Source organism: Bubalus kerabau, chromosome 2 (genome assembly GCF_029407905.1).
Source record: "Bubalus kerabau isolate K-KA32 ecotype Philippines breed swamp buffalo chromosome 2, PCC_UOA_SB_1v2, whole genome shotgun sequence".
In the NCBI taxonomy this organism is placed as follows: domain Eukaryota; kingdom Metazoa; phylum Chordata; class Mammalia; order Artiodactyla; family Bovidae; genus Bubalus; species Bubalus kerabau.
This window is the reverse complement of record NC_073625.1, coordinates 47,799,378-47,823,063: the sequence shown is the minus strand read 5'-3', so window position 1 is coordinate 47,823,063 and position 23,686 is coordinate 47,799,378. Positions and strand designations below refer to the sequence as shown.

The window sequence follows — 23,686 nt, the reverse complement described above, 5'->3', positions numbered from 1 at the left end:
CGTTTCTAAATCCCAAAGGAGGGGTTACCATAATAGTTCTTGCCTCATAGAGCTGTTAGGAGACTGATAAAGTGAAAGTGAAAAGTGAAAGTGATGTCGCTCAGTCGTGCCCGACTCTTTGTGACCCCACGGATAGTGGCCTGCACCAATAAGACACATAAAAAGCCGCATTGTGGTGCCTGGCACATAGTAAGCGCTCAGTAAGCTTTCCTTATTGTTAAAGCACTGAAATGTTGACAAACATCATGCCTACAGACCCTTTTAATGGGGCAAGCATGGGCAGGGGCGACAGTTGCAGGTGTATCAGGAGCTTAGCTTGAGAAAGATGCATTGAGTCCAACTCCTTCCTCAGTTGGCAAAGAATCTGCCTGCAATGCAGGAATCCGCCTGTGATGCAGGAGACCCCCGGTTCCCTTCCTGGTTTTATTCCTGGGTCTGGCAGATGCCCCGGGGAAGGAAATGGCAACCCACTCCAGTATCCTTGCCTGGAAAATCCCACGGACAGAGGAGCCTGGCGGGCTACAGTCCATGCGGTCACAAGAGTTGGACACGACTTAGCGACTAAACCACCACCACCACCACGTGCCAGGGCGAGCACAGCCAAGGCTGTTGGGCAGTGAGCTGTGTGCATGTTTGGGGGGGGTGGAGTGGCACTGCGTCCAGGGCACGCACGATCCCAGATGGTTACTAAACGGCCTTCCAAGCTTTCAGCTTGGTTCTCTTAAGTGAACGCCCAGTAAACATTGAAAGAATATCGGTTTGAGCCGGAGTATTAGCCTGTCCTTAGCAACAACACGTGGGTCAGGCTATGCGACACAACAACAAATGCCAGTGTGTGCCAGGCATCGTTCTCAGCGGTTTATGAGCATCAAGTCACTTGCAGGTTATCACGGCCCCTAGAAAGTAGGTGCCCTTCACATCCCCCTTTTATGCAGGAGCCGGCCCCAAGGTCAGGCAGCCCACGAGGGATGGGGCGAATAGGGGAGTCCTCCCGCCACTGCCAGCGCCGGGCTCTCACTTTTCCCGGCGAAGGGGTCTCGGGAAGCCGCCCCTGGGCAGCCACGCTGGAAAAGGAGAGCTTGTGGGCAAGGGCGCTTAGGGCAGCCCACCCGGGTAGCATCCCCTGCGGAGTGAGGGGTGGTGGTGTGTGGAGGGGGGCGCAGATCCAAGCCGCAGAACGTTCCAGAACCTGGGTGAGTGGCCGGGGGTGGGGCGGGGGGTGCGGGGAAAGAGAACCCCGTGTCCCGCAGACATTTCCGCACGGAGAAGCGTGACCGTGGACCAGGCCCCTCGCGCCCCGGAGTCGCGGAGTAGAAACGCGCGCGCGCGCGCGCACGGACCGCATCGCACCGCACCGCAGCGCACGCGCACATGGGGGGGCAGGCTCGCCCGCCGCCCAGGACGCGACGGGAGGCCTGGAAAGTTCCAGCTGGTTCGAGAAGCATACGTAGCCAGCGCAGGGTCGGAGGGGGGCTATCGGTGGCTGACGGCGGCTGCCTGCGGCTTCCGGCCGGAGAGACCCGCGGCGCGTCTCCGCTCCGTCGCGCCGGCCCGGCCAGGGGGCTGGGAGCTGGGGTGGGGCGGGGAAGGGGCCCCTATGGGACCCGCGCGCCGCCGAGAGCCGGGCTTTTAGATGGGGGCGCGGCGCGGCCGCCTTAAGGAGGGGGCGTGGCCTGGCGCCCGTGTGGGGGGTGTGGCCCGCCGAGGGGGCGTGGCAGTCCCGTCTGCGCAGCTGCCAGCGCCTTTAAGCCCGGGCTCGCGCGGCCGGAGCGTGCTGTCGCCGCCCGGGAGCCTTCCGGCCCAGTCATTCGAGCCCGTCAGCTTCTCCGCGCGGGTCAGCCCATCCCTCCAACCCCTCCGGTGTCCCGGGAGCCGGCTCGGTGCGGAAGCCGCGCGCCGTCCATTCGGGCATGCCCCGCTACGAGCTGGCTTTGATCCTGAAAGCCATGCAGCGGGTAAGTGACCTTCCCACCGCCCCCCCCCACCACCTCACCTCTCCTCAGAGCCCGCCTTCCCCGCTAGGCCGCCGCCGCCGCCTCTTCCCTCAGTCCCCGCGCGGCCGGAGGTTGAGGAGGGAGGCGGGGGGACCGGGGCGGGGGGCGTTCTCGCTTGAGGGGGCGCTTGTGGAGGGGGGGAGGCCCCCGCCGGCCGGGCGAGGCCGCGTGCGCGCGGGAGGCGGGGGTGTGCCGGCGCGGGAGGGTGTGTGCCTCGCACGCGGCCTCGCCGGGCGGGCGGGCGGGCGGGTGGCGGGAGGTGGGGGGACGGGCCGGCCCTCGGGATCCCAGTGAGAAGGTCCGCGGGGAGGACACGCGCCAGCGCGGGCCCGGAGCCCGGGGCCCCCCGCGCGCCCGCCGTCGCGAAGCTGCCTCGTCGCCGGCCCCGCTCCGCCGCCGCCCACTCGCCTCAGCCTGCCTCCGCCGCCCGCCCGCCCGCCTTCCACTGTAGCGCCCGCCGGCCGCCCCGGAACCGTCCGTGCTCAATAAAACCTTCTCCAAAGCGTGTGTGTGTGTGTGTGTGTGCGTGCGTGCGTGCGCGCGCGGTTGTGTCTGGACCACGGTCGCGTAGAACCGGCTCTCACGTAAAAAAAAAAAAAAAATTCTTTGACTTTCTCTTTTTCTGACTTCAGCGGCAGTCCTGCTCCGGGTACGCTTAGCCCAGTTTTCATTCATCCAAGTTGTGGCCTTATTTATTTATTTTTTATTTTTGCGCCTTCCGGAAGAAACTTGGCTTCCCCACCTTCCCCTCGCCCTGCTTTTGATTGCTCTTGAGGTAGGGGATTTCAGATTTGGAGGGATGCTAAGCGATCCTGCAAGCCCTTTCCACTCCAGGGAATGGTGTGGCCGAGGACAGGGACCCCGCAGCCCGGAGCCGCTCTTCGTTCTCTGTTCTGGGTCAGGTGCTCCTCAAGCCGTCGCCGAAACCCCCATTCTTCTGTGAATTTGGTAACGTAGCGTGTGGTGTATGCTTTTTTTTTCCTCCCCTTCCCCCCTTCCCTTGCAGGTATAGATAACGACAACAACAACAAAAATTAATGTTTGGACTTTGGGAACATAGCTAGCTTCTTAACAGCGCCAGAGACTTGGGCACATGGTATATTTCGGGTCAGTTTTGAAAACGAGCTGTTAGAAAGTTAGGTGGTACTTAAATTTAGGGCTATTGGAAAACTACCAATCCCAGAGCATTAGGAAATTTTTACGTTCTTGGCACACTATGAGCTGGGAAGGCACCAGTGTCTCTGGATCAGGTCTGGAGAGACTGGTCAGGCATGCTGCTCTGGCCTCAAGCTTGTTCTTCCTGAATTTGGGAGACGATAAGGTTGCATTGTTTAGCCTCTTAAGTACTACCGCTTTCTTGGCCCACTTCCCTCTAAAATATAGTGCTTAAAGAGAATAGGAACAATGAAAAAAAATCTTCCTTTTAACCTACCCGTTTTAGGAGGTATCAGAACCTGGGAAATGTATTGAAATTTCTTTTGTTTAACCTTGTTTTAGGGAGAAAGCCAGTATCATGAGTCAATGTGTATAGTGTTTGTTTATTCTATAAACCTTTGAAATGAAAATTCAGAACTCTTCTTTATGTTTAGCATAGCTGCCGAGTACTGTACATATGTTCACAGAGCTTCTAGTATGTTAAATGTATTTATTATGTTATATAATTTTTTTTTTTTTTGGTATCCTGTAACAACCACTATTCGATCATCTGTGGTGTGGAGCACACATATTTTTATTCCAGATAAGCTACATAGTGCAGTTTAAAATAATAATTCAATTAACCTTTCTTGAAATCCTGGCAAGTGTGGTGTGGGGGTGCTTTGCAGATAATCAAGGTGAACTCCTGCCTGGAGGCGCAGGCCTCCATGGCTGCAGATAAGGACATTGTAACAGTGATGAAGTTGTGTTGAAGAGATCCTTGACCTAAATAAAGTAAGATTAAACAACAACAAAACCCTCTCTTTTTTGTATTCATAAAACTTGCTTTTGAGTAGGTTGTCAATTTGAGTAATAAACATAAAACTTCCTGTCTTCCAAGTTCTGTTTGCTTTCAATTTGGGAAAATTGAGTTCTAAAATAAGATCAATACTTTGGGGGAAATAAATGAAAAATGCGACGATGAACTTTGACAGGCTTTAGGGAAACCTTTCTAATATGCAGCAGTTTTGTGGTTCTGCTGTAGGTAGCGTGTTGTAACTCCCCAATTTTAAGTAACATATCTTTTATATTTTTAGATGAAATGTGTATGTCTCTTATGGTGTACCTTTTTGATTTAATTTCCACCTCCTTCAAGTCATTTATGTATTTTGCAATGGAGGGAATACTCTAGGTAATTCTTAGATGTGGATATTGAGACTCATTTTTGCAGTCTTTTCATAGATTCCCAGAGAGATTTTCCTGTTTGTTTTTCGGGGGGATATTCTATAGGCCTGAAGAGCGTTTGAGCCTGGTTGGCTACAGTCCATGCGGTTGCAAAAGAGCTGGACGTGACTTAGTGACTAAACCACCACCATAGGCCTGAAGAGTATTCCTCCTCTCTTTAGGGTGTATTACTTTTCCTTCTCCCAACTTTTGCATTTCCTTTGACTCCCTAGCTCAGAGTCCTAAAAATTGAGCATAGAAGAGGTGTTGAATTTAAGAGGCAGATCATTTCTTTCGTTGGAGCCCCACTGCATTGTAGCAGTCTCTCTATGAGTCCCAATTGGAAGATTTCAGGGTGTAGTAGGTAGAATGAATCCTTATTGAACTATATTCAGTTGTGTGTTAGTCACTTAAACGTTTCAGTGTCTTTTCTCTGTTTGCAGTTGGGAGTCTGTGGGTCTTTTTTTGCACTTGCAAGTCTGTGCACTTAGGAATGTAGATGCCAGACCTCCCAAGAAGAAATTTATTTGCAGGTACCATTTAGCTTGAGTTTTATTAAACGTGTATATATAAAGTTGTCTTATTTCCATAATCTGATGTGAAAAGTAGATAACTTTAATTCTGAAAATTGATGCAGTAAAGTCATGGACGTGGTGAAATTAGACTTTTAAAGGTCATGATTAACGCCATTTGAGAAGATGGATGCTTAGACCAGTATTAGACCATTATGTAGAAGAGTTTCCAGAATAAAAAGGTTTTGAGAAGCTTATCATAGATTAGCATTGTGAGAGTTACATTAACTTCTTGCAAACACAGTATTCAAGGCTGTAGTGTGGAAGGACATAGCTGCAGAGGAAAGACCATACACTGCAAGCAGTCTCAGTCCAGCCTCTGGAAGACATTTTTCAACAACTGAAAAATTAACAGATTACCTGTGAGATGATGAGTTTTCTCTTCACGTTCCCGCTGACCTCTTGCTGTGGGAAGTTTAGGTAGATAGAGGCGATGAGGGGTCCTGACTTCGATGAGTGAGATATGACTCTGATTTCTGAGGTCCCTTCTCTTGAGAGTTTGAGAAATGGGTTATGTCTGTTGAGTTCACTTTGAAATTTGATATAAAAGATTGGCACTTCATTTAAGCTAGGTAAAAGAATGAATCGACAGTTTTTTAACTTGAAAGGCATGTACTGTGTTGAAAAACTGAACTTTGTAGAAAAATTTGTACATTTGGGATAGGCTTAGGAAGAGGAATTTTGAGGTTAAAAAGAGATCTATGCAGAACATTTATATTTTTTGGTTACTTAGTTTAGGAACACTTAACATGTGTTATCACATTTGCCCAAAGGATGATAACCAGTTGGAATATTTAGAGTTGTAAAAGCCCTGGGAAAATATTTTTTCCTGAACTCTTCTCATTGCTACTCAGGAATTTTTCCATGAAGAATTAAAGGTTAATGGTTTAAACAATAATTAGTTCTAATTCTTAGTTTAGTTCTAAGTAAATATAGGTGTGTACAATAAAACAGCATTTATATATCCTCTTGTGTATTTTTTCAAATAGAAGTAAAAGCAGATGGCTACTTTGAAAATATTTTTTATTAAAACAGATTTCACAAGTTATTTTATGTTCAATATCTTTCATATTTCATTGAAAGTCAGATTATATTTTAAATTTTAAGGTAGCCCATTGAAATAGTTCTTTGCAAGTACAGAGTTTTATGATGTGCCGAGTTTATGACTTGGGTTTTATACATTTAGAAAAAGAAGTATGATTATATTCTAGTTTCTATAATTGTACAAAGCAATAGGTTTTCTGATAATGCAGGGAAGAGTTTGTCATATTTTTCTTCAGTCAGGTTTTTTTGATTAGAAGACCTGGCAAAAGTGTATTCTAGAGTTGTACCCCAAGTTGAGGAGAAGGCAATGGCACCCCACTCCAGTACTCTTGCCTGGAAAATCCCATGGACGGAGGAGCCTGGTAGGCTGCAGTCCATGGGGTCGCACAGAGTCGGACACGACTGAAGCGACTTAGCAGCAGCAGCAGCACCCCAAGTTTAGTGTCTTGTGAAAGTAGGTTCCGCAAACTGTTAGCATTTTAGATACTTCTGGAGGCATAGGGTCTAGCCGGGAACTCAGTATGAGACTGGCTGACCGTAGGTCATTGTAGCTTGGCTTGCTTGGCAATATTTGATAACTAGGAACTAGGGGTATTTTTGCTGTCAGGTGGTGGCAGACAGAAGTTCAAATGGAAACATCCTTGTTCTAGTTGTCAGATGACTGTTGGGTCTTTTTTTTTTTTTTTCCTCCTCACCAGCCTGCCCTTAACAGCTTAGCTTGTAATCTTTATCTTCAGTAGCCACCCTTTGTGCTTTGTCTACTTGCAATCAGATCACTTAAAACAGTTACCCAGTAAGGAAAGAACTGAGCCTTGTGGGCAAGCAGTGTCGTACTTTGACTTGGTACCAAAGTTTTCTTGGGTTCCAGCTCATTGCTGCAGCAAGCGATTGAAGAAGGAATGCTGTCCCTGCCCCTGAGCTACAGCTAAGGTACAAGGAGTGGCTGGGGGCTGAGGAAGCCTTCCTCAACAGACATGGTTTGTATGTGTGAAGATTGCTGGTCATAAGTTGACTTTCTGTACTAAACTTTGTTTTTTTTCTTTGTGACTCGCACATTCAGTGCAGATATTTATTGCCTTTCAAAATCTAGATGTTTTCACAATGCAGACTACCATTGAAGCTTCTCAACCTTTAGCTTATAAAATCACTCTAAGGAAAACTTAAGTTGGAAAGCAATGAAGAAATTCTAGACTAATGTTTTTCATCTAGTACCTTCATTGTATTTGTAGTACAGGTAGGATTTATCTGTTCATCATGAGGAATGCATCTGTTCAGTGGAAGGCAATTCTAAACCAACAGGGACTGTTTGCCAACACATGTAGTTAATCTTTCTCAGGGGAATCAAATTGAAGGAATTAGTCAGATTTAAAGAAGTCATTAACATTTAATGAATATCTGGTAAGTTACCAATTTATCTGAAGGAAAAGCTACCATCAGAAGTTTGGAAAAAGACAGTTAATCCAGTCCTGATATCCTTGTTGTGCTCCAAATAGCAGTTGGCGAACTGTATGGCTCACAGGCCAAATCCAACCTGTTGCCTGCATTTGTGTGGCCTGTGGGATTAAGGAAGGATTTTACATTTTTAAGTAGTTGGGAAAAAATTAAAAGTTCTTATGGAAGTTATATGAAATTCAAATATCAGAGTCCATAAATACAGGTGTGTTGGAACATAACCATATTCATTTGTTTATATTTATTATCTGGTCCTTTACAACAACAACAAAAAAGTTTGCTGACCCCTGATTTAGAGGAAACAGTTATAATTTCCTAGGTTCACCATTTGTCTTAACTTCTTACGGTGCTATATCCTGAGATTTCTGCTTTGATCCCTTCCTTTCCCTCCTCTTTCTATACTGTACCTTTGCCTTCGTATGGTTTGACCTTCATATGGTTTGCCTTTCTTTGGTAACAAGCCAAGAACTCTGGCATTTTGTGCTTTTCTGTGCTGGTATATTCCCATGGCACTGCTAACTTGGTTTGGTTCAAACTTAATGAGTCGCCTACCCCCAAACTTGCCTGAGTTGTTTCTGTTTGTGGCTCCTGTTTTCTGTCACATGGGACTAAACCAATCCAACTCTTTGTTCCTGCAGTCTCATTCCCATATAGTCTCTACTCTGCCCTAGCTGAGCTACTTAGGTTTCTTGCTTAGATTCTTGCAGTTTCTTAGATGATCTCTAACATACTGCTGAGGGGAGGGTAATTCATGCCTATAAATATGCTTTCTGGGGTGCAGAGATACAGGTTCTTGAAATACTTTGAAAGAGTTAAATTGGGATGCATTTTTAGGGAAATAATACAAACCACTGTATTATTACAAAGCATTGTGTAGTGATGCCTTTTTGATTACTTCATCACCTTCCCATATCAGTTGACTGTGTCAACACCATTGCCAAATTACAGCACATTCAGAAATGTGCTCTTTCTCAGAGATATTCGGAATGAAGTCTGACATCCAAGGCCACCTGTAATACGACTCCAGTCTTTTATTTTAACCTCATCTTTTAATTTCTTTCATTCTCCATTTTTGTACAGTACTGAGTAAAGAAAATTGCTGTATATCCCTATAAATATCATTCCCTTTAATTTCCTTTGGTGCTTGTGTGACATTGCTTTTCTTGGAATGATCGTCTCCAAGAAAACATACCTCAAGTTCATTTTGACTCGGTATATGAAACAAATACTGTGGACCTGCACTGTTATGAATTGTGATCTTTCTTTTGAACTTGCACGGCGTGTTTCTGTGTCTTATCTCGTGGACAGCTTTCTCGTTAGTGTTACAGTTTATTGGTGAATGTTTCATATCCCCTTTGGTAGGGTACATGTGCTTGAGGGACAGGTCTGTTTCATGTCTGCTCTGCTTTACCCACAAGGTTGATGCTTATTTAGCTGCCTTGGGGTTTCCTGTTCTCATCAGTCTGAAGCAGTTCTTGACTATGAGACAGCGTGCTGACCTCTGGTGCTAGTAAGTTGCTTTCAGATCAGTGCGTGTTGCACTGAGGGAGTTGTATGCTTACCAGAAGTTGTGTTGGTTTCCATGACTATTTCATGGCAGGTAGTCTTGCTCTTATAATAATTTAAATATGTAAACTGATTAAATGAGTACAAACTTTTTTTTTCCTCTCCTGAAAACCAAGTTGGATTCTTTGGAAAAACATGCTGAAGGTGAGTCCCTAAAATAATGGCTGTAGAATCAGATATAGCTGTCATAAAGTGTTGGAGAGAAGATAACAATAGTCCAGGATGATTCTGTATGTAGACTGCATTACAAGGACTCCTTAAAGCTTTGCACTTTGGTGAAACTGGAATGGAGATGGTAGATGATGGATTTATAGATACTGCTTTAGATCAAGCAGAAGGAACTTCAGCAAGGAGCTCTACGTCATCAGTCCCGTTCTTTCAAGGGCTTGGCCCCATACTAAGATTGGGAAATACACTTATATGTTAAATGTAGGTAAAATGTTTAAGGTATGTATGATTTTTTAAAAATTTGCTCTGGCAGCTTTAATCCCTTTTTTACTTAATACTTTTGTGTATGATTGTTTTGGATACAGACGCTTCCACTTCAGTCAGTGCTCCAGTTTTTGTTTTCTCAATGAATAGAAGAGCAAAAGGTCCGAAATGAAGGTCCTGGTTGTGTTACGTTGGAATAAACAAAGAACTGACACTGGGGCAGCAGAAAGAACTTTGGGGACAATGAACCTGGGTTTGGTTCCTGGCACCTGCCTACAAGGAATCGTAACCCTCTTGGATCCTCATTTCTGTCTGTGAAATGGGAGTGATCAGTCAGTTGGAGGGTCTTTGAAGATAAGTTGGTAACATAACCTTGGAGGCAGTAGGTGTTCAGTGTGTCATTAAGGTACCTTTGTGCTTTCAGGCAAGGTATTAAACTTTACTGTGTAATTTCCCATTATTCCCACTTTATTAATGAAGAGACTCCAGAAGATAAATTTTGTTAATGTGTTAAGTTACCAGAATCCAAGACTTGAGTCAAACCTGACATATAGCACTTGCTCAAAAGTTTTTGAATTGAACGTGAAAGTTTTAGAAGTGAACATGAGCCATGCTTCCTAATAGCTTGCATGCTGATTAAGTAAGGCTGAGCTTTTGCCTCCGTGAAATGTAGAATGTATGTGAGGGGTCTGGTGAATGAACTCCACCGCATGGAACAGCCTTTCTGTCAGACAGATGTGCAGCGTTGATTCAGCAGCTGCCAGCCTTTGCCAGGCTGAGTGCCCTGGGTGGGATTCCTCATCAAGAACTAAACTATTTGAAGCTGGACTTTGTGTTCATCTCTGTCTCTCATCTGACCTTGTATAACTAGTACTTAGACTTATGTGTATTTTAAGTGAAGAAAAGGTTGGAGAAAGTGAAGAAAATCTAAAGAAAAGAATTACTTTAGATAGGCTTGTAAGTGTCAAAATGATTTGAGGCAGGTGAGGGGAAAGCTTAGTATCTTAATCTTCAAGTAAATTTTGATTGCTATTTTCCAAATTGCTGCTGAAACTTCAGGGATGACCCTGTTTCAGTAGAATCGACGCATGGAGCTGGTGGATCATAGCCTAATCGATTTCTGTTGCCATGTGATACCTTCAGTTAGTATTTTTCTTTTCATTTATTTTTTTTAACTTTTAATTTCTGATGGAGCAATGTATTATAAGACTACATCTTTCCATTTAATAGTTGATTTTTTAAAAGAGTTTTTTTTTCCCATTCCTATTGGTACAGATTTTATTTTTATAAAAGAATTAAAATAAAACAGTATTTTGCATTATAGCATATGTTGCTGGAATGTATATATATCATTAACATGATTGAATTTTAAATAATTATCTTGTAAGCCAGAGGTACCTATGATCCAAATCTTCAAGACCATTTACAAGAGAATGCACATTTTATTTTGATGTATATTTAACTGTCAGCCTCTTAAGCCCAACTTTGTTTCAGACTTAATTTGTGACTTTTTTTGTACTGGATTATTTTACTCTGAAGCTCCATAATGAGATACTGGATGATACAAAATATCGAACACTTATGAAGCAGATTTGAGAAATGTGTGTGAGTGTATAATAGTGGATGAAGAGATAAGAATGTGACTAAGAAGATTGAATAGTAATACTGGTATTTTTAAAATCATTTTCATTGTGTTTGGAGATGGCAGTGTGAAGTAAATATGTTCATGAGTCAATGAAAACTGTTAACAAAGTTGTCTGAGGAATAGAAAGGTTATGTGTTGAATTCTCTTGACTTTGGTGTGTTAAAACTGGTAAGTATGAATTAGCCTTAGATTATTTTGTTGGAGTTTGTAATGTTGTAATTCAGAGACTGAAAGGGGTTAGTGGGCCTGTGGCAAAATGGTGGAGCTGCTACAGGGGTGTGTGTGTGCACGCGCACGTGCGTGCTCGCTCGTGCTGGTGGTGCTGGTGCCTACTACCGCTGTGTATTACTGCCATGGGGAGTGCGGGCCTGGTTTTGCCAGCTTGTCTTTATCTATCCTATTCTTAGCCAAAACTCCAGATATTACAGGAAGTTGATTTTTTGGGGTTACTTTTTGTCTTTGTTACATTTTTAGATGTTTGCACCATGGTATTGAAGCGCCATGGATCTAAGGAAATGTATCTGTTGGTCAGGTTTGGCTAACATCTTGTAATTTCTGATTTAGATAATGGGTTTTAGATGTTCTTTAAAGACATCCTTAATTGCCTTTGGACCTCTTTCAGCATTGAGCTTACAGAAATTGCTGCTCACATTGACAGAACCCATCTAATTAATTGACCATTGATTTACAATAGGACTAATAGTAAATGGCAAACACATCCAGGTCTTTAAAACGAGTATCAGTTTATTTGGACTAGTGGATTATGTATGCCCATTTAGGCCAAGTGTACAGACTTCAGAGAGTCACACAAAGACTGAGGTATGACTTAGTATGAACTGTCAGAAATTGGTATTCATAGTCCACTTTGTCTTTAGACATCTGGGTGATTGCTTATTTTAAGGATACCTTAGTACAGTTTGGTTTACAACTGCTGTACTGAAGTCCTACAGGTTTGAAATAATGCTTCTTGAAAGAGTCGGCTTTATCTAGAAGATGACATTTTTCCTCACGTTAGCTTATATGACACATGACCCTTGGAATATAGTATTACTATGAAAAAAAATTAGGTGTTCCTCTTGTCAGTGTAGATCAAGGGGATGATGTGACGTTACAATTTTTGGCCAGGCTTCATGTTTCCATAGGACGGAAGCCAAGTCATTACCCTGACTGACTTTCCCTCTTTGTCTTTGTTGCTTCCCCACTCCCACTCCAGGTACTCGACAGCAGATTGCAGATAAACTCGGGTCCAGTTTGTTCTTCCCTACCTTTCAAGTCCAGGGTACAATTGACTTGTTCCCACTCATCTCCCTCATCATTTTTATTACGATTACAGTGCCCTAGTTAAGGGAATCCCTACCCACTTTGGGAACATTTCAGTAGAGATTGACATGGATGAGAGCTTAAAAATGAAATCGCAAGTGAAAGCAGAGACTTCTTAAAACCTCCATCTGAAGCACTCAATGCTTATAAACTGGCATTTGCCTGTTTCTGCCCTAGCATCAAGAATTCCTGGTTTTGAATTCCCTGGTGGTCCAGTTGTTAGGACTCTGAGCTATCACTGCCGAGTGTGCGGGTTTTATGCCTGGCCAGGGAATGAAGATCCTATAAGCCCCGTGGTGCAGCCAAAAAAATAAAAAATCCCTGGTTTTGTAACTTTGTTTAGACTTCAGTGTTTAAAATGTCTCCTTGGCTATTAAAATGCTTTGATTTTGTCAGGTGTAGAAACCCAAGGGCAGCTATAACAGCCAGATTGCTATGAGCCTGGCGAGCTGCCATCTATGGGGTCGCAGAGTCGGACACGACTGAAGCGACTTAGCAGCAGCAGCAGTTTAGTACGAGAACACCTTGGCTGTGTGGTGGTCAACTAAGTTTGGAGGTAGGATCTTTGTCAGGTATATATTACAGGGAAGGTGTACTTAAGTGTCGTTTTAAAAAAGTTGGCTTCAACCAAGGTAAGTCTATGACCCAGTAGTAGGTGGTTCTGATTCTCATTCTTTGTGCTGGTATACTGTTTCCTGTTTTGTTGGCAGTGACATGAGAGTGCAGTTTTGTAACGTTGACTCTCGTAGCCTGATTGGTTTCAGGAATGCGTTCTTATGTGTAGACTGAGGACCAGGAGTTTGTGCAAATCCAGTTTAAGAAGATTAGAGTAAAGAAATTCCTCCTAATACCCTTTCCTTTATTAAATATTTTACCTGATTTGGATGAAATAATTGGAAGCTACTTACAATTTCAAGATCTCCTGCCTTCTGACATCCAAGGAAAGCATTTCTGATCTTATTTCTCTGTATTTTACTTGTTCTATCTTTGAAATGTAAGAGAAAAATCAGCTGGATTTGTAATCTACAAAACCATGCCTCAGTTTTATGTTCACTTCTTAGGTTCTGTTCAGGGCATAATCTCGACCATTCCTTCCAAAAACTGTTAGCCTGTTTATGGTCCTGTTGTTTATTTCTTGAAAATTCTGTATTCCCCAAACCTTTGAGAAGATTAGAAGATTTAAAAGTTTTCTAACCAAAAGCATCTGCCTGAGGAATCATCCCAATTTCAGGATCTTCTGTTTTATGACTTGGCCTCCTGGGAGTTAGAATCTGGTTTACCAGGAAGACTCTTGTGTTTACATTTTCTGGCCTCAGTCTCATGGAAAAATGAGAAACTTCTTGGCCTCTCTGCTTCTAGGAACAGTTTTTCTAGGAACATAAAATTGGAACCAAGTAAGATAAGATGGAAAACATGAAGGTAAACCACTACAAGTTGACATGGTTGGATGTCCCACATCTATAAAACTTATGGCTTGTAATACCTAATCCTCAGTGGCTGGTTTAAGCAAGGTGTGTGTATTGTGTGTGTGTGTATTATATGTGTGTGTATGTGTGTGTATTCTCCATTTTACACATGAAAACACTGAAGCAGAAAGGTACCCAGGACCACATAGCTCAGTAAGGTACCAAGTTAGGATCCTAAAGGCAGTCTCAAAGCTAGAAGCTAAACTTTTGATCACTGCATCCACTGTAATAGTATTAGAGCTAAAAAGTTGCTTTAGACTGAAGGAAGTGTTTCACATCTATTTTGAGTGCCTACCACTACCCTGTGTTGTAAACTATAGGAAAAAGTTCCAGCTTTCCTGGAGCTTACATCCTAATGAGGGAGACAGACTAGTAGATGCTGTGAAGAGAAACATCAAGATGAAGGGACAAAATGTGGCATAATGTATTTTTGTTACAGTGCTCAGGCAAGGCTGAGACTTTAGCGAGCCTTGGCCACTAGCTGTGGGCAGAAGAGCAGAGATGAGTGCAGACATGTTGGGGTGATTATATTAACATGCATTCAGTTTAGCAGGCTTCTCTTGTTATAGGTCATCTCCAAGCCTTTCCCAAAAGAATTGACAGTATATGATGGTTGTTTAATGCTTGCTTCTTTCCCGCAGGACTTTTACCTAGTAATCTACCTTGATTAGTAATCTGTCTTGATGATGTTGACTTGAAGTACATGTTTTTTTCCGTTTTGTAGAAGTGAGAATTAAGACGTGGGCTCGAGCATACACAGAAGTAACTCGTTTAACGAATCTCTATATTGTACCTATCACCCAGCTTCAACAGTTATCAATGTTTACCACTCTTGCTTTATCTCCACCACCCCTTCCTTTTATTCGTTTATTTTTTGCTGGAGTACTTTATATTTTTTCATCTGAAAATTTTACACTTTTAGAAGAGTTATAAGAACCATTCAGTTAACACTTGTATGCCTTCCCCCTAGATCACTGGGGATTAAAATTTGCCCTATTGGCTCTTTATCTGTACCATTTGTTGCAGGTATTGTTGACATGCCTTTCTTAGGAATAAGGACTTTCTAACCATAGCATGACCATTACAATCAGGTTTGACATTACTACAATGCAATTGCAGAATGTTCAGTTTGTGTTCAAGGTTACCTTATTCCAGTGTTAGCCTTTAGTTCTTTAATTCAGTATTCAATCAAGGTTCATGCATTTGGTTGTTATGTAGTCTACTTGATCTTGAACAGATCTTGAACCATTCTTTGTCATTAAAGACATTGTTACTTTGAAGAGTCCAGGCCCTCTGGTCTGGAGAGTCCCTCGATTTGAATTTGTCTAGTTGTTGTCTCATGATTAGAGATAGGTTAAACATTTTTGGCAGGAACATTACACAGGGAGACCAGTGTGTTACACCAGGAGACAGGCCAGTTTGTCCCACTCTTGGGGGTGTCACGCAATCATTCGGTTAGGGTGATAGCCACCAGATTGTTGCATTATTAATGTGCTTTTTTTCCTTTAGAAATTATTAAGTGGTTTATGGAGTGACAAACTTGATACTGAATATTCTTTTCTCCAGCAGTCTTCCATTGGATTTAGCATTTATTGATAATTCTGAATCAGTTGGGGTTACAAAGAGTTGGACACAACTGAGCAACTCACACACACACGTGTGTATGTGCATGCACATACTAAATCAGTTTTTGCTGGAGTCCTTCAAAGCAAATGCAGATACAAAAATTCCCCTGTAAATATTTAGTGTATATCTAAAAGGTAAGGGCTTAAGAACAACTATAACCCCTTAACGTGTGATGTCTATATACAAGTGCCCTAAATTGGCTTAGATGTGTCACTACAGTTGACTTGCTTAAATCTGAATCCCAGCGTCTACAGGTTGTATTTACTTGATGTTTTTGCAAGAGTTCTGGGGTATAGCATCATGTCAGGAGGCAGCTGTTGTCAACTTCATCCGTCTGTTCTGAAGTCCCCATCAGACGTTTTCACCTTTTAGCATCAACCATAATCATTGCCTCAGAACATTATTTCATTAGGGATTACAGAAGATGATTCTCAGATGGCCTCATTTCCTCTGAATTGATTAGCAGATTTTTTTTTTTTTCTGAGTTGTATTTATTTCTACTTTTTACGTATATCTTCCTGGGGAGTGTTGTGAAAGGATACATTCTTCATCTTTACTTCACAGAGGATGGTTCTGGACTTCCTTAGTAATTCTTTTAATATGTCCTCAAATTTTCTCATCTGTAAATTGGGAGCAGTCATCATGCCTACCTCTTGTGAGGATTAAGTGACCTGGTGCGTGTTGTATAAAAGTGGTGCCTGGCACTCGTGTTGGGAAGTGCTAGTTATTAAAGTCGGAGAAGGCAAAGGCACCCCACTCCAGTACTCTTGCCTGGAAAATCCCATGGACGGAGGAGCCCGGTAGGCTGCAGTCCATGGGGTCGCTAAGAGTCGGATACGACTGAGCGACTTCACTTTCACTTTTCACTTTCACGCATTGGAGAAGGCCATGGCAACCCACTCCAGTGTTCTTGCCTGGAGAATCCCAGGGATGGGAGCCTGGTGGGCTGCTGTCTATGGGGTCACACAGAGTCGGACACGACTGAAGTGATTTAGCAGCAGTAGCAGTAGCAGTTATTAAAGTAAGTTTTTAATGAACTTTTCAGGTGTTAGTGGAGAGGCAGAGATGGGAAAGATTCTTCCTGCGTTGACATCAGCAGGACGCTGGGGCCTGTGTCGAGGGAGCTGAGGGAGGTGCTGCTTGCCCACACCAGCATGGAAACAGCTGTAACACACGAAGCACGTGTCACTGCTCACGGTGAAGCGGCCGTTGATGGTTGCAGAGGTGAGATCTGGGACACGTTCTGAAGTGGAGTTAGCACAATGAAGGACTGCAGGCAGGTAGATGAGATGGTGGCTCCAGACAGGTTTCTGTTGTGTCATGGCCTGTTGAGGTTTTATCGGAACAAAGGGCAGCATGCTTGCCTAGTCTGATTTACCTTGTCATTCTGTACACTCTCAACCAGTGCTGTTTGAGATTGCAAATCACTTTCCTCAGGGAGGAAATGCTCACCTACTTCTTGGCCTTTTAATCTACCTTCTTTTACTGCTTTAAAACCCAGTTGTTGATGACTGTATAGACTATTGGAAGTTTAACACTCTTGATCAGGTGCTTACTCATTAATATTGGATTCATTTAACAAACATTTGAGCCCTGTAGTGTGTAAGATGATGTTCTAGACAGACCAGCCACATCTGTGAACCTGAGAGACTAGCCTCTGCCTTCATGGAATTTACATTCTGGTAGTGAGGTGACAGTAAACATAAGGAAGATTTATTAAAGTATGTTAGAAGGTGTTGTGTGCTGTGGGGGAAAATATAAATCAGGATAAGGAGAGATGGAGATGATTAGGGAAATGGTCAGGGTGCTAGCAGTTGAGATTATATGTTCTGATTGTGGGTATATTTTTGACATGAAGCCAGCAGATTTTGCTGATGATTGATTGTGTGTGGGGGGAGGGAAAGTGAGCAAGCCTTCAAGTGAAAGTGACTCAGTCATGTCCGACTTTGCAACCCCATGGTCTTTGCAGTTCATAGGATTCTCCAGGCCAGAATACTGGAGTGGGGAGCCTTTCCCTTCTCCAGGGGATCTCCCCAACCCAGGGATTGAACCTGGATCACCTGCATTGCAGGTGGATTCTTTACCTACCGTCTGAGCCACAAGGGAAGCCCAAGCCTTCAAAGATCGCTGTTAATTTTTGACTGGAGCAATAATAGTAAGGATGGAATTGACATTCTCTGAGATGAGGAAGAATTCAGTGGTTTCAGAGTTGATGAGCCAAATTGTGCGTACTCTGAGAAAAGGATAGGTGGTTACAAACAGTTCATTCAGTAAGAAAAGTGGTCTGTAGGTTTTACTATGAGAACTCATGTTTATAGATCATAGAGCTGACTTTTTCAGTCTAATGTCTTAAAGATGGAAGTTAGCAGACTGAGACTCATATAGCCATGGTAACAAGGTCAGGTGTAGAATAGACTTTGAGACTTAATTTTTTAATTCTAATGCTGAAAAACAGAATGGAGGCAAAAGCCTTCGTCTTGGATGAGAAACTGGTTAAACCTTGGTCTTCTAGCTGGATTTTCTGATCTGCATGTTTGTACTTATATAGGAAGCCTGTACCTGGGACTTCTTTTTGTTTTAATCTCTTTATTTTCTTTGTACATATATCTATCACGTATGATCATACATAGATATTTAAGTTGGACTTTCTCCTATGTACTTTTTCTGTTAACATTTGTTATTTATACATCTCAGGTGTTTTCTCTGCAAGCTCAAAAATTTTAAAACTTTTTGATGATGATGTTGAACAATCTTTTATTAATATTGTTTCTGTTATTAAATTGCCCTTTTCGTTAAAGGTAGTATTGTGTGGTGATTAAGTGAAGAAGCAGTTTAGACACAGATGGGAGTACAAATCCAGATGGGAGTACAAATCCAGATGTAAACACAAATAACTGTATCTTGGGGTGTTACACTACCTCACTGGTTTCAGTTTTCTTGTGTGTAATATCATAATAATTGTACTTCTCCTACAATTATTGTGAGGATTAAAGTAATGCAGAAAGCACTTAAAGCACAGTACCTGCAAGGTGTCAGGACTTAGTGCCAGGGTTTTATTTTTTAATCTCCATTATGTATAACTTACATGATAATCAATCTTTTATAAGCAAACCGCGCTGAACCTCTTGAATTCTTCCCCATTCAAAGTTAACACCAATGTTTAGTTGTTGGGATTACATGATACGGTACCATAGGCACTACAGCTCTGTTATTTTACATTTTCATTTCTCTCAAAGAAATAGGTTATTGGAGTTTGCTCCATACACAAATATCTAGTATCATCCAATAAAGGTTGAAACCCGTGGTAGTTTCAAAGTTGCCCCCATACCCAAAAGCCCTTCTTCATTCTCTGAGACTTCTTTAGAAGAACAAGCAAAACCAAAAAGAGCCGTTGTGAGCCACACTTCTGCAGTGGTAGAAACAAATAAAAATGACTACATCTCAGGGGATTTTTGTATATGGATGAAGTGATAAGTCTGGTGGTTTATGAACTTTCCTAGATGAAGAAGATTTTATTTGAAGATTTAGTTTACTTACCTGGGAAGCCATCCCTCCTAATCCCCTTCCCACCAGTACTTTGCTGAAAAGTTCTGCTTGGTCGAGGCTGCTGGAGTGGGGCTTTAATCCCTGCTCATTCCGCCTCACCTCCCTCCCCTGTGATGGGACACGGGGACTAGGAACCCTCAGAATATAAACCCTCAGAATAAGCCATTTGAGTTTAATTCAGGGCTTTGAACATTTCTTATATACTTCGAAAAGCTCAGCGAGATTGTTGGCATACTTGAAATACTTTGCCAAAGAAATTTAAGGGCAGACTCCTTAAAAGTTTTAGGGACTGTTATATGACTACAGATAATATCTCCAGCTCCACTTGTAATTTTGAATAGGCTGGAATTGATCTAAGTTCTGTTAGAAGCACTCAACTTTCGTTTTGGTGTCACTGATAAACTGCCCTCATAGCCAAGCTCTACGTTTTTAAGGTAAGCAGGGATTGGGCAACAAAAGGTCCTGTTACGAGCATTTACGTACCAAGACGAGTAACCTGTTCCACTAGTGGAATTGGGTTTATTGGACTTCGAGTCAAGGTGAAAAATATGTCTGAAAAGTAGATTTTTATATACATTTAGTGAGTTTTTTGTTTTCTTGAGTTTTACTTGAGTGAGTTTTATTTGAATGAAGTGATGTAGATAGGCACTAATAGTTGATGAGGTGGTTGGGAGTCAGTTTAAAATATTTGTGAGAGAACTGCGTATTTAATACATTATTTCATCTTTTATCAATAAATAATTTCTAAGATGTTCCTGTGGAGAAGGCAATGGCAACCCACTCCAGTATTCTTGCCTAGAAAATTCCATGGACAGAACAGCCTGTAGGGCTACAGTCTATGGGGTCCTAAAGAGTTGGACTGGAGGAGGAAATGACAGCCCACTCCAGTATTCTTGTCTGGAGAATCCCATGGACAGAGGAGCCTGGTGGGCTACAGCCTATGGGGTCCCAAGAGTCGGACATGACTGAGCAACTGAGCATGTAGCAGGCACAGCACAAGAAGCTCCTAAAATGCCGGGGGTATCGTTGGCACTTTACTTTGAAAGAGGCTTATAGCACCACTTCCAGTCTATGCAAGTTGTAGATGGTGAAGTGACATTCACTGAACACCTGTCTGTTGCACTGGGCAAGATGACATACTTCCTAGGTGTTACTTACTCCTTATCAGACCATTGGGTCAGCAAATGCACAAGACTTGGCAAGCCTACTTTTGACAGTACTGGATTTTGCCTGTTCAGATGGTCATTTTGAGCCCAAAGCTAAAAAGATCATGGTTTGGTCACTTTGAGAGTCATTGGGTTCTACTCTTTGTCAGTCCACATGCCTCATTGAGTTGATTATGACTTGGAGCCCTGATGGCTTTAGGAATTGTTTTACTTGTTCTTTGGTTTCTATAGCAGATGATTTTCTTTTTAGAGTGACCATACATCCTATTTTGATGGACTGTCCCAGAATAACTTCCTAGTTTGGAAGATAAATTGTATGGTCTCCCTAGATAATAGAAGAGAGATGTTAGATTTGGTCATTATAACTAATTATGTTTTGATATATTATGAAGGAGTTTAATAGATGATGTTAATTTGGTCTTTCCTATTTGATTCTAGTTCAAGCAGCAAATATTTATGTATGCTTCTCTATCTGGATTAATTCTTCAGTTGTAATGTAGTTCATCCAAGTACATGAAATAGTGCTTTCATGTACAAGATTGTATTCTAATTTTGTGCAGAACTCCCAATAAAACACTGCTTTTTGAGAAGGAAGCCCCCTCCTGTTGGGAGGAGTCTCTCTGTTTCATGACACCCTTGTGTTTGATTGAAATTGGCTAAATTTATTACAGTGGCCATTATAACTAGGGGACTATTTCTTTATATATTCTGTGACTATTACTTACATTATATTGTTTTCCTAAAAATGCAGTAGGAAGGAACCAGCTCACATACTTATCATTACTATACCTACTTTATTCCTTGTCCTACATTTCTCACTTAAGGGATTTCTCTCAACTGTGAACCAGCTTAGTCCTAGAAATATGAAAACATAAATTAAAAGGCTTCTTTTTAGCAGCTGGAGAAAAAATTTTTCCATGTGGCTTCTTTCTAACAGTAAAGGAACTCTGGATAATGTTCATTATATTTTTGTTGTAGAAATGTTTGCTTTTTAAAAAGAGTGGGAAAAAATATGCAAAACCTACTCTATGTTTTATTTGAGACCATTTTTAGGAATTGCACAGTTCATTTTCTGAAAGGCTGAAGGTCAAGGCTGTGACAATCTCTAAATGGCTAGATATGAATTTGGTGCATTGCATTGTAGTATTTTACATCTTTCTATAAACTGATTTGACCTATTTTTATTTTCCTTTTCCGGTCTTAACTAGGTGCTGATTTCTGGATGTTTTTTGTTTAAATTGGAAAAATCTTAAGTCTGTCCACAGACTGACGGTGTCCTGTGAGATGGGGGCTGCCGGCAGTGGCTTTTGAAGGATCTGAGGAGGCAGAAAGCGTTGCGAACTCAAGCCCTGAGCTAGTGTTTGCCTCTTCCTGCCACCCCTGCTCTGGGCAGAAAGAACATCTTTTCTCTAGCTGACCCACTTGCTGTTCTAGGGAAGTTAGGGGTTAGACCAGCCTAAGCGTTCATCAGGGAGCGCAGTATGGGTTAGATGTCTGACTTGCATCATGTTTGACAATGGGAAACAGTGTGGTCGATTTGCAGTGCTTCCTAGTGATTGGAGAAGGAAGGGCTTATTTTGTGTCTGAGCGCTTTGTTCTTTGAACGAATAAGCTGCTGTAGTGGCCACTACAATGCGTACCCCACTCCACTTTCCCTCCAAACAAAAATAAACACACTGGGTGTTTGTCCCTTCTTGAGGAGATGGCCAACGACTGCCGTTGAGAAGAGAGACACTTGGCCCTTGGACCAGTGAACTAGGCTTATCTATGTGTAAGTTGGAAGAGAATCACAGGGGTGTGGCTGGATGTTGGGTGGCAGTGGGAGCTCTGTTGATGACAGGGAAGAATCTCGTAACTGCCAGCTACAGTTGTCTTTGTAGTTGAGGACCTAATTCTTAACTGAAACACTAAAGGTGCCTTTATAAATAATAATTGTTAATTAGTTATTTGATTAGATTTTGTTTGAAATTTAGGTAATTCTTCCTAAATAGTATCCAGGTTTTTTTTTTTTTTTTTTTTTAAATAACTGGAATGTTTCAGGGTCAGAGAAAGTAGTCATAGAAATACTACCAGTTTCAGGATTTGGCAAGAATAAAGCGAAACAAGTCCCAGCTTTTAGTGTGTTTTTGTTTGTGGCAGTTTTACTCATGCCAGTCATTATTGACACTGAGTTTTAGGACGAAGGATTTTATTCGGTCAGTTTTTTTTAGTATAATTGTTGTAGTGTGTTCAACTTCAAAAAGGCATAGAGAAGGGTTTAAGACATTTCTATGTGGCACTGTTATTAATTAGACTTAATAACTAATACAGTAGAGCATTTATGTTTAAGCTTTTTCCCCAGCTCCTTAAGACGTATGCTGTTAAGTGACTTGTACTGTGGTCTGTTTTGAAAAGAGATGGCTTTAGTATCATTTATAGGACTTGATAACTTTGCTACTAATTTTTAAAGGAAAATAATCTAGGTTCATCAAAAAGCATCTGCTTTGTCAAGCATAGAAAAACATTTCACTCTGAGGTTGCCTTATCTCAAAAGGAGAAATCACTTTAGGAGTTAACATGTGGAAGGCATTAGGTTGAATAACAAAATGTTTTTCATATTGTTCCTCAGCTCCAATTATAATTACTTTGAAGGTTCAGAATTTCTCTCTTTTTCCAGGAGAAAACCTGTCATATTCATAAACTAAATTTTAGGTAAATTTAAATGTCGGTTTTTCAGTGATTTTCTTAATCCAGGACTGAAAAAATCTGATTAATATTGACAATAATTTGTTACCTAATGGCTTACAGATGTCTATTTTGTTTAGGTTTGGAAGATATAACAATAATGATGTTGTTTTTCAGTCTTCCAGAAAATTTTTCTCTTTTTCCCTCCTCTCCTTGCCTTGTATACCCTTCAACAAGAAAAAACACTTTTTTCAGTGTCTTCCTTCTAGCTAGCAGAATAAAAATTTAGGGTTGTTTATAAATTGTATGTTCCTGTCTTTGTAGGAACATCTGGTTCCCTTTGAGGCAGGAGTCACGTCAAGTTTCTAGGTTACTGTGTGATGACTAGCACAGATGTACATTTGTGGTAGGAATTTAGGGAAGTTTTGTGACAGTAGTCTACCTAGATTAAGCAATACTTGGTATTGTGTTTGGGAGTGGATGATAATACCTAGTCAATACCTGTTCTATCCAGGACCCTAATTTAGCTACAAAATACATTACTCTTAGAACTCAGCAGTATCTGAAGATTCATTTTGTTGTCGTTTAGTCATTAAGTCGTGTCCAACTGTGCGCGACCCCATGGATTGTAGCCCATCAGATTCCTCTGTCCATGGGATTTTCCAGGCAAGAATACTGGAGTGGGTTGCCATTTCCTCCTCCAGAGGATCTTCCCGACGCAAGGATCGACCTGTGTCTCCTGCATTGGCAGACGGATTATTTACCACTGAGCCACCTGGGAAGACTGAAGATTCATTTAGGTGACCTTATTTATTATGAATAATTAGAGTCCCCC

At 42.1% G+C, this 23,686-nt stretch overlaps 2 protein-coding genes across 8 annotated transcripts in view; both read left to right on the top strand.

The window, feature by feature from the left end:
• The first annotated feature begins 1,816 nt into the window (after positions 1-1,816).
• SLC5A3 (solute carrier family 5 member 3) overlaps positions 1,817-23,686 on the top strand; it is a 33,520-nt gene continuing 11,650 nt past the window's right edge. Inside the window, exons 1-2 of one of the 4 annotated variants that reach the window (XM_055567628.1) lie at positions 1,818-1,955; positions 16,521-16,699. The gene's annotated coding sequence lies outside the window, so the exon portion shown is untranslated. Of the gene's footprint in view, positions 1,956-16,520; positions 16,700-20,669; positions 21,959-23,522; positions 23,652-23,686 lie in introns of those variants that run through there. The other 3 variants (XM_055567627.1, XM_055567630.1, XM_055567629.1) reach the window with 3 other exon arrangements.
• Positions 1,818-23,686, top strand: part of MRPS6 (mitochondrial ribosomal protein S6) — a 64,341-nt gene continuing 42,472 nt past the window's right edge. Inside the window, exons 1-2 of one of the 4 annotated variants that reach the window (XR_008710234.1) lie at positions 1,821-1,955; positions 2,829-2,966. Coding sequence is in view for 2 of the 4 variants with exons in the window: in XM_055567631.1 (XP_055423606.1) it covers positions 1,911-1,955 (45 nt within the window). In the remaining 2 variants the exon portion in view is untranslated. Of the gene's footprint in view, positions 1,956-2,828; positions 2,967-23,686 lie in introns of those variants that run through there. The other 3 variants (XR_008710233.1, XM_055567631.1, XM_055567632.1) reach the window with 3 other exon arrangements.